Source organism: Triturus cristatus, chromosome 2_1, assembly GCF_964204655.1.
Source record: "Triturus cristatus chromosome 2_1, aTriCri1.1, whole genome shotgun sequence".
NCBI lineage: Eukaryota > Metazoa > Chordata > Amphibia > Caudata > Salamandridae > Triturus > Triturus cristatus.
Genome location: NC_140581.1, coordinates 116,616,351 through 116,627,879, shown reverse-complemented (window position 1 = coordinate 116,627,879; position 11,529 = coordinate 116,616,351). Strand labels below are relative to the sequence as shown.

The 11,529-nt window shown below is 44.5% G+C and overlaps 1 protein-coding gene across 1 annotated transcript; it reads right to left on the bottom strand.

Moving 5' to 3' along the window:
• Positions 1-1,999: 1,999 nt before the first annotated feature.
• On the bottom strand, positions 2,000-2,331 carry LOC146863852 (large ribosomal subunit protein eL37-like). Its single transcript, XM_085640682.1, has one exon. It carries the CDS (start codon positions 2,306-2,308, stop codon positions 2,015-2,017), a length of 294 nt encoding a protein of 97 aa, XP_085496808.1. The 5' UTR covers positions 2,309-2,331; the 3' UTR covers positions 2,000-2,014.
• Positions 2,332-11,529: the final 9,198 nt, after the last annotated feature.

Sequence of the window (11,529 nt, the reverse complement as noted above, 5' to 3'; positions counted from 1 at the left end):
CTTTGGCCTCGGTAACCTTTGCCTACTGTCCTGCTGCGTGGATATTCTTTTTCTTTGCAGCGCAAGAGACAAGAAGTTTGTTTCTTTTGATTCACCTTTCCCAACCCCTGCAGCTGCTTATCACTTCAGGCTGCGACACTAAGATTGACTAATGGAGTAGGTAGGAGAATGTATCACTATTTGTTTTTCTTTTTAAATTCTGCACAGGCGCAGCAGGACACATACTTCGTGTGTGCTTCATTTAATCCGTTTTTTATCATTATCATGGCCGATGCAGGACAACAATAAGACAATAAAAAAATGCCCAGATAACGCTGGGGATTAATGATCCTGCTGGAGAGCAATCATTTCTCTGTTAGTAGTTAAGTGCAGATGAACTGTATTTTATGTGGATAGCTCAGTGGGTTACTGCCTTTGTCACAGAGATCCTCGTGTTACTTGCAGTTCAGAAGGTACAATCCTAACATAGGACAGTGACCAGTTAACTGTCATCAAAGAGCTGCATGCAAACCTGAATGGTATAGTTAGAACTTCACGTTTTTTGTTTTGTGACTTCCCCAGTCTTTCATTATTCTAATGTTGCTAAAATGAGTATCTTTGGGCAGATATACATTTTTATCAGTAAAGCCAACCCCTAACCACTGGAGTACTCTTTAAATCCTGAGTTTGTGCTTCTCCAGACCAAACCCTCCTAAAATAACTGCCCACCAGTATGGATGACATGTGCTTCATACACCTTGTAATCCTCATTGGCTTATGTGACATTCCCTGTAGGCTGATTTACATACTTGTATGATTCGTTGTCTCTGTATAAAGTGTGCGTGGTGTAAAGTACTGACACACACTACACTGATATGAGTAGCGCCACACAACAAATTAAATGCATATGAGAGAGGGGCTACATAAAGATGAGGGGCACTGTTGGAGGGTGGCAGTGAGGGAATCCGAGGAGGAGGTAGTGGGAGTGGCTATGGAGCGATGAGGGGCACTGTTGGAGGGTGGCAGTGAGGGAATCCGAGGAAGAGGTCATGGGGGGAGGGGGGAGCTAGGGAGAGATGAGGGGCACTGCTGGAGGATGTTAGTGAGGGATTCTGAGGAGAAGGTCATGAGGGGGAGGGGCTACAGCGAAATGAGGGGCACTGGTGGAGGGTGACAGTGAGGGAATCCGAGTAGGAGGTCATGAGGGGGAGGGGCTATGGGGAGATGAGGAGCACTTGTGGCGTATGGCAGTGATTATTGGTGTGGCGCCAAAAAAGACTTTCGCATCAGCGCTAAAGCCGGCCTTGTCATGGCCTTTCTGTTTTTGTTTATTTAATTAGCAGTCGGGTCATAAGGGCTACTGTGGAACATACTTTAAAGTGTGTGCTAATTATATTTACTGCTATATTCAATGTTTTAAGTTTGAAGGTGATTTTACTAATGTTTTTACTGGGAAAAATGAAAGTGGAGCCCGATGGTGCCTGATATGGGGCTGGGGCCCAAGGTCAGCTGTGAGATAAGGTGCACTGGAGAGGAGTAGTGGATAATCAAGCCTGTAAGGGAGTGCGTTGCGGAGTCTGGGGTCAGGTGGAGGTAGCAATGAAGAGGGATCCTCCATGAAGGCTCAAACAGAGGGAGCCCAAGTAGTGTCACTTGCCTGATACTACCACCTCAGAAACCTCCTCTTCCCATCAAAGGAAAATTACATAGAAAAAACAGTTTTTGAGAGTGATAATATTTAGAAAGAGATTTGGAAAAGAGTGCGATTTACTGGGCCTTGTAAGACTAAGAAGAGATAAAGGAGGGCCCGGAGGATTTGCAGTCTGGGTGTTTCTACTCCCAAGATAATTTTGAAAAAAAAACTATAGGGTCAAATACTGCATTTTATTTTCAACACCCCATTTTTACACAAATTCTCTCAAAAGCCATTACTGTGCCAAGACAACATCCCCAGGAGTTGACCACATTTTTTTTCAAGATGCACAATATGTTCCTCCCATAAGTGGCATATTTTTATTTTATTTTAACAAAATATTTATGAGGAACTGGATGCTGCAACTGCTGCCCTCTTCAGTTTTGGTGTAGTGCCCTCACGGAATCCATTCCTGAATCTACGGTAGACAACCTTTAAGTGTCTCATACGGCCGGTACCTGTGGTGTTGCGTCTCTTAGCCTTCACACTCCAGTTATACTTTCTCTTGCGCTTGGCGGGATATCCGCACTTGCCACAGGTACATTTCTGGAGATGGTACGCCTTTGATCCACAACGACGACACAGTGTGTGCGTCTTGTTTCGACGTTTGCCAAACGATGACGTTCCCTTCGTCATCTTGCCACAATGGCCGATACGATAGATAAGTAAATATTTACCTCCACTTTGCCAAGGCCTGTGTTTTGTCCTGCTTGCTCACATGTTATCTCACTCAGGCTCACTACCCCCATTATTCATTCTCATTCACTTTCCCTTTGACTCAAAATTGCTCACTTGCACTCACTCTTCAACATTCGGTATCACATTCTCACTCACTCAGTCTCACCACTTTTTCCTACTCTGATTACCTCATTCTAACTTACAGTTTCACTTACTCTACGTGACTCCTTCTCACTCACTTTCTCTCACTTTTATCGACATACACTCTTTCACTCATGCTCAGTTACATTCAGGCACTCAATCATTCACACCCACATTTACTTACTCACACTCATTCTTCTTTGCAGGACACTTGAATACCTATGTGCTATACTATGTTTGAGCAGCTAGCTGGCTGACATGAATAAGAATTATTTATTTATTTATCTCACTTGTAAAGCGCACTCTCACCTAACAGGCATCCTGGCGCTGACAATCAAGAGTGCACAATTTGTGGATAAGAAGGAGCCCTTGTGGGTTTCCGTGAGTCAGATCAGATTCTCTTGAAGAGTTCCGTTGTCTCTGAGCCCTGCTTAACACATGTGTACAGGAGGAGCCCTATATTCATGTCCTCAATGTTTGAGACAAAAAATACTCATTGATTTCTGAACGAGAGTAAAAGCGTTAAGGTAACATGTCGTTCCTGCTTATATTTTGCATGCTTTACATAATCCTGCATTCCCTATGAGTATTTGCTTTTCCCAGAATGTTGTTACTTTTTTTCAGGCACTGCATAATTTGAAATGAGTCACATCCAGGTGCTTATAATGGGGCAGAATTGGGTTGTAGGTGAAGACAGTGCGAGTTTCACTCAGTGGGGCAGAAGGGTGTTCGGTGGGGATAGGATGTGGCATTATGGCCAGAGCTATCAAATTTGGAACTGGGGAACCTGGTTCAGCCTTCATGCCTTGTCCATCAGACCACTCCTGAGGGAGCACCCATGATAGACTTTAGAAGGCCCCACTAGACCTTAGAAGCCCTGGTCTCTTAGCACCAGCAGGTGAAGCCTACCGGTGGCCAGTTGGGTAAACTTGAAGCCCTGTCCACCACAATTCATACCCAGGTTCACCACCAGTCTTGCGGGCAGGTCTACAAAGCAGCACACCCTAGAGCAGCAGTGGCTTTGTCACGCAGTAGTTTTCCTGCAATAATAAAAGTCTCCCACACAACCCCCACGGTTTTTGACGCATTCATAGATTTACAAGGACTTGTAATCCTGGGAATGCGGCAAAATCTTGCGCTGCCCCAGAGGAGGCATAACTAGGAGAAATATCTTTATTTCTCCTTGCTGTTTCCTCTTTCAAACTGTGCTTTATTCTGCAGCCCACATAGAAAGATGAAAAAGCCTCTCAAGATTGTTTTTGTACAGGAAGGTGCCCCTTCCTGCACAAAAACAATCCTGCATGCAAAGGAGGCACCCTTGCACCATGGGGCAAGTGTGCCTGCGTTGAAGCTAGGCTGTCGAAATGGCGCCAGTGCAGGGGGAAAAGACCGGAATGCACCATATTGGATAAATACGGCACATTCCCGCCCTTTCCCTGTGACGCAGGGCAGCGCAGCAAAGTAACTTGCTGTGCTGCCCTGCGCCACCATTCCCATAAATATGTCCCTAAGCTCACAAATAGTAAATTGACCACACTAATTATCTGTGTAAGAGCAGGTATTGATAAACACAATGAGCCACTGACCTTTTTCATGGACCTTGTTGAGTTGTCAAGCACAGCAGCAGATCTAATCTTAGATACCTTACTTGCATGCTTAGAGAGACACGGTTTTACTGATGAGTATTTAAAAAGTCATTTGGTTCAGCTTGTAACAGATGGTGCTTCCAATATGATAGGTAGGAAATCCGGTGTGGCAACTCTTCTGAAACTGAAATATCCACAGTTGAGTGTATGGCACTGTGCTAACCACAAGCTGGAACTTGCTGTGGGTGATGTTTGTAAAGAAGTCGCAGGCATTAATCAGCTCCAATTTTTTTTTGATAAACTATATACCACCTACCATGCCTCTCCGAAAAATCCGAGAGAGCTTGGGGAATGTGCTCTGGAGGTAGAAGTAAGACTTCTGGCAATTGGAAAGGTGCTAGATGTACGTTGGGTGTCCTCAAGTGAAAGATTTGTGAGAGCTGTTTGGAATAACTACAAAGCACTTAGTAAACATTTCATGGAATCTTCCGAAGACTCAACGAGGAGTGACATTGAGCAGAGGAAATATGCTGGTTTAAACCGTTTATTAACCTCCCTGGTGTTTGTTGAAAATATGGGCATTTTATATGATGCTCTCACAGAATTGGGTGACCTATCCAGAAGGCTGCAGCGGCGTGATATGACCATATATGAGGCCGATCGTTCAATACAGATGCAGATTTTAGTGTTTGAATCAATGGCTGATGCACCTGGGCCCTTTGTTTGCTACAACTGCATTAGATGCTGGTGAACGGATGCAGTTTGCTGGTGTAGGACTGCAACAGAACAAAGGCTGTGTTAGCATCAATAGGGCACAGTTCTTTAGGAGCTTAGCAAATAACCTGCGAAAAAGGATGACAATGTCTAATGCATCAAATGTTTCTAGATGCACAACCACAAACAATGATGAAATAGAATACAAAGAGTTAGCACATAGAATGAAGCTCTTACAACCAGTTTATTGGCCGGATCCAGTAGACATCTTATACGGTGAGGGAGAATTACAAAACCTTTGTAGCAGGTTGCATGTATTTGATACTAGGCAGTACATCCTTGGTTTCAGAGAGTACAAACAAAATAAAAATTGTATCCCTGAAAGCCTGAAACCATTGGTGCACATTATAGACTCCTTTTGCACCTCCACTGCTGAATGTGAACGGGGCTTTAGTGTAATGAATGAGGTGCTCACACCACTGCAGAACAAAACATCAATCAATCGTCTGTCTTCTACAATGTTCATAAAAATCGTGGGGTCTCCTGTCATAGAATTTAAACCTGAATTTTATGTTCAGAAATGGTTAGAAAAAGGGAGGAGAAGTGCAGATGAAAGAAACTGCATGGCTCGGACACAAATGTCTTATGATTCCACTTATAAGCGTATTTGGAACATTCTGTGATTGGAAACATGTCCCAGATTGCAAATGTATTAAATGTAAACAACTTATATATTAAACCTCAAATAAACATGTTTATTGATTCTTTGAATTAAATAACGTTATAAGCTGTAACTGGTCAGTGAAATGCCAAACGTTCAAAAATTGGTATGTTTTGCTATTTCTAGCCACACCTCCGACTCCGCCCACTAATCCAATCCTTGGGTTATTCCCGCCCCCTGAGTCTCCGCCCACAGTTCCCCTACTTTTTTTTCCCCACTTCGACCACTGATTTGGTTGTAGATTCTTTGCACAGGGACCTGTAAGCCTAGCAGAAAACCAGGTGATGGGTCCCATGCCTTTGCCGTTGTCTCTGAAGTAACCCGACCCCACACTGTCCGAGCTGCGGGCTTCTGTGGGCACTGGAGCGGGGGAAGGCAGGGGGCCAGGAGTTGGTCTGAGAACCTCCCGGCTCTGTATGGGAACAAGGCCCCCGTTATATTCCTGACAATAGCGAGATTGTTGGACACACAAAAACTGTGCCCAGAATGGCTGCCTGTTCTGAGCGCCTCTCGGGGAGTTCACTGGTTACAGACTCGGGCTGTGTGCGCGCGCACAGAAAGGGCCCGCACGAGTACCCCTGTACCGCTCCTCCGTGGGAAGGGGGGGCTGTGGAAATGGGAAATTTATAACCGAAGTTACAAGGTAGGGAGAGCAAGCAGGAACTCAAGGTGTTAGCAAAGGGTGGACAGCTCCTTCCCCCTTGGTGCTGGGCTGGGGCAGCACGGAGTTTGCATTTTATGAACTTTCACAGATAGTTGTTTAATGCGATAGAAGTGCGCTGAGCCGTGAAGGGCAAATTGGGTCCCGGCGCGCTGTGTCAAAGTGTTTGACACGTAAGTTAGGAAATGTTTGAGGCGACTCACCCTGACCTGCCAGCAACTTCGCACCCCTCCCTTGACCAACTACCTCATCACTACGCTCGCAACCTACGACTGACGGGAAATATTTCACAAGAAAAAGTGAATAAAGCTGTGCGTCATCACGGGGAACACTGTGAGGAGGACCCCTATGTTTGTTACATTTGTCATCAGATTAAACATGTAGGGGCATATTATCAAGCAAGGCGAGAAAATTATCGCCTCTTTAGCGGCAGAAAACTGCCGCTAAAACGGCGATAATGGGCTTGATAATATGCTCTATGGAATTCCAATTGAAGCCCATGTTAGATGTCCTTCACATCTAACATGGCCTTCAATTGGAATTCCATAGAGCATATTATCAAGCCCATTATCGCCGTTTTAGCGGCAGTTTTCTGCCGCTAAAGCGGCGATAATTTTATCGCCTGGCTTGATAATATGCCCCCAAGTGCGAGGGCAGCACCCTCTATGCATAAACAGAGAAGCAGCGATGCTCACACCCTGCCTTGTATCAGTTAATTAACACGTTGCCTGTCTGGCTATCACAACTAACCCTCAACAACTGGCGCTCAGCGAGCGCCCTGAGGCTGAAACGGCCTTAATTCAACATATCGGATCTAGAGAAATCCCCTTATATAATGTGAAGAGGGGGCATTTTACATTGCTGACATCATGATTTACTTCGAGATGTAAAACTGTGCTTGGGTGTATTTTATTTTAAGGACAATTACTTAAACTGCCTGTTTACGCATTTTAAAGTATATATATTCTCACACTCACTCGTCCACACATTAAGTAACTAATGTCTTTTAATGCTTGAGCCTGAGGCTCAATGAGTGAGTCTTGACAGGAGGGGCACACTGTGACCTGGACGTATCTGCTAACTAGTTAAAATTGATTATCTTGCGCCCAAGTGTAACCTATAAGATAACTGCTGAATATTGAATTGTAGAAATAAAAGTAGAAATCATGCGATTAAATAAAAATACCAGCTTGATCCAACAAATAAAATTGTCAAGTTTCGAACATGCAACTACATTCAAACGAAATTCCCTGTTTGGCAGTTAATTAACCAATATGTCCCACATAAGAACAGCAGAATCCATCTGTGACTGGCCAACTGGAATTTTCAGTAGTGCCCCTAGTTCCAGGCCAGCGGAAATCATTCCATGGACAGAGCTAAGTAGCAGGGAATGCAAGGCGAGGGTCAGGCTTGAAGTCCCTGCCCAGGAGGTCCTAGCAGATTGTGCTGAGCTGGGAGGGGGCGCCTCACCCAGACACCACGGGCGAAACTCACAGCGGGTGCCAGGATCTGGAGAGGCGAGGATGTGAGCCTCAGAGGCGTAGCTAGAGCTTGTGGCGCCCGGGGCTATCCCTCAGATTGCCGCCCCTGGAGCGGGGGATGAGGGGTGCTGGGGAAAAAGGACCGAGAGACACATAGTATCGCTGCTAATAGTTACCTCGATCATGCAAGTTACATGCACATACACGACACCGTCCAAGGCTACACAGTTAAATACACCGGTGACTGGCAGTACAAAGGAGAACACACAGACTGCCACCCTGCAGGATTTCAGAAAGGGCCTAAAAACATGGTTATTCGATTAACGTCCCTAATCAGCAGCACCGCCCCCACCCTCCAGCGCCTAGATACCCTCACAGGTGATAAGTAGCACTATGCAAATCCTGTTTGTTTGATTGATTGACACACGATTTCCACACATCGTTTGTGCGCTACATTAGTTTTATCTGTAAAATTGTATGTCTTTGCAAGTTAAGTGACCACTTCAATGGAGATTGTGCTGTCTATAAATGACACTGCGCGAACACACCATGCTTTAATGATATATGTTCAACATTGTGAGTTCAGTGATGAAGCACTGATGGCAGCGACGCCACTCTGAAAATTGTTCGAGCACCACTGGGTGTTCCCAATCCTGTTTCTCTTGGTTTTTACCTTCTCTGACTCAACAAAATTCTAGTCCCTCTCCCATATGAATGTGTCACAAGCCCTCTGGACATTATTAAGGCAGGTATTGGCCTGATAATGTGGTAACCAGATATTTTACTCATTTGCATTTTTAAAGAAGGGCGCATGTTGTGTGTGTTTTTAGTGTCTCACCAGTGTGACCAAAAAAAGAAGCCTGCTGTGGTAGGCCCTTTATAGTTTTCAGAGCTTGATACAGTCTCTGACAATTCTATGTTTATTTGTAAATTGCTGGCCTCTGTGCCAAGGCTGGGTGTTAAGCAGTCTGGATTTCTCCTTGCACAATTGTTGGCTCAATTACTTTAACTGTAACTCTAAACCTAGAACACAAACCCTAACCACAAACCTGCGGTAAGACCCAATCGAAACACTTGTGTTCATCCAAACCTTAAAACTAACCCGCAATCTAAGCATAATCATACATGTATCTCTAAACCTATTGTTAATCCAAGCGATGCTAATAATTCCAGTCCTCGTTCCACCCCTATCCCATTCATCTAACCATCACCCTCATCCTAGTTGTAACCTAATTCTTTCTAACACTGATATTGACTGTCACTCCAACTCAAACACTAATACCAGCTTTATGGCAACCCCTATCTCATGCCCTAACTCGAGAATAGCAGATCTTGTTTCAGTGCAAGATTTGTGCATGCTGTGGTGCCTTATGTTAAAAACAAGATTTGCAAACCTTAGTCCATTCTCTAGATGTCACCAGGTAGGTATGTGAAACTGCCCTACTCACTGGCCGATGGAGCCTGGCTTCCCCAACATTATTATTAATCTCAGCAGCAAGGCTTACTGCAAACAGGGAAAAGGACAGACCACAGCTCATCAGTTAGAGAATGTCTGAGCTCGCTCCCAGTAGAGAAACACTGCATACTCAGGACAGTGTGCATAACCTTCAAAGCCCTTCACCAACCTACCTAGCATCAGCAATTACACGTCACTGGGCAAAACAGAAACCCCAGAAACAAAGAAGCACTGATGCTTGTAGCTCTGAAATTCAGCATAAAAAAATTGTATGGCCTTATTTAGAGATTGGTGAATGGAATACTCTGCCACACAGTGGCACATATCCTGTGCTCTGTATACAAAGGCTATAGGCTACAATGCACCTGAAATACATTTGTGTCTGAGCATCCCATCGGCCAAACTCCAAAGTATGCCCTTACTCCATCTCAATAACAGCACCCAGAATATGGATTTTTTATTTATCCAATAAAACTCCATATTCATGCCTCATAACACCTAACCCTAACACTTACGTTTGTGACATTTAATTGCAGCTCTCTCCAGCACCTGCACCGCCACATATGCAGTGTCATTCTTAAATCAAATATTGTAGCGGGAAGAACAAACTGACTACTTAACGTTCACTATAAGACAAGACGTCTTTGCTAACATGGATTTATATGACTTGGATGCATTTCTCAAAATATGTATCTACAAATTGCCGTCATCCTGAACATTTCTTTGTAAATATGTATGTTTATTATTTGGAATCATTTCTCACATTTTTTTGTAAAAATAAAAAACTGTAGAGTACTTTAACATCGTCTGCGTGTGGTATCAAATTTCAAATAAAGAAATAAAAACATAGAAATTACCAGCATTCGCAGGGTTCTATACTTTATGGAATGCTCTCCCACACCCCACTGTACAACCGGCGGCCATGTCTACGTTTCTACAGGGCAATGCCTGCAATGTCACCTCATGGTTTGTGCACGTGGAGGGGCGCAGCTGGCACCGGAAGTACAGCTAATAGCAGCAGGACGGATATAAAGGAAGCATAGCTGCCAAGGTTTCAGATTGCTAAGTGTGACATTTTTATAATGTCAGCGTAATTATGAGTGACATTTCAACAACTATGAGGGACACTTTTTTCGCAAGGAAAATCAAGCACTAAAAACAAAGGCAACATAAATATTTGAAATTACACCCATTTGAGCAACGAGAAACTGTAAGAAGATTTTAAAACGGCTGCAAAGCACTGGAAATGGAAGGGTACACGCGTAGCATAGAGGTCACAACCCCTCTGCAGACTGTAATTTACCTCAAAAGGACACACTGAGCAATTTGATAAAAATCAATTCGTTGATAACAGCATGGTGTGCGTCACCGCCCGTTATTTATTAACAATCTGAAGCTACGTTGCATTGCTAGTCTAAGCAATTAACATTGAGACACAATTAAGCATGGGGGTGCATGCAAGCCTCAGGAGAAAAGTTTGATTAAAGTACACATAGCCTAGGGGTCACAATTCGGCTGTAGGCAGTTTTATTTCAAATATATACTTTTTGAGAGAGTGAGCATTAAAAAGCCCGCACTATCTAAGAGTACTTGCACCAGTGCGTGTTATGCAGCAGGCTGTAAAAGTAGTCTAAAAATACATATGGCACTGCACAGAAGTGTGTGCTTTAAAACATACCTGCACTCGTACTGACTCCTGAAGATGAATGACTTCTTGTGGCAGCTGTGCATCGGATCCCACGCGCAGATGCCAACATGAAAATCTTAGACAGCTCCTATACTTCTGCACAGGTTCACCGGCGACTCAGAAGGCCTGCCTCACTCGAGTAAGCCATAGGTAGGCCTGAGCTCATGGGTCGAGTCGCCAGGCGGGATCTCATCATGCTGCTTTGAGCCGCTCTCAGCGGCCTTGCCCAGCACCTAGCAGGCTGTTGACCAACTTAATTTAGCCGCGGCCGGCGTTGTCTTGGCCTGCCTGTCCTGGATGGCGTGCGTCGGTGGTGGGAATCAATCCATTTAGAGGAGGGGATGTGGTCCGTCGGCTGCGCTGCCGACTTTGGTGCAGGAAACCAGGGTTCGAGCCTCGAGGTCGCGTCCACATCCTGTGATTCTGGGCACTTCTTTCTCTGGAAATGAGTTGCATTTGCCTTCAGTTTAGATTAGCATTGAAAGAAAACGCTTTTACTTGTTGAAATCAGAGATTACATTCCAATGCTGTTTCAAACTGTGTAACCTTGAGCAAACCATGCAGGGGTCCATGTAAGCGCACTTTGTTCTGTCTTTTATGGCTCCGGGGACATATGGAAATTGTTAGCATACAAATGTGCCTTATATTCAATGGAAAAAGAGTTTGCGATCTTTTGTTCAATTTGACACATTCCGGATAAGCACGAAGCCTCTGCTACCGTTTGGAAAGTCT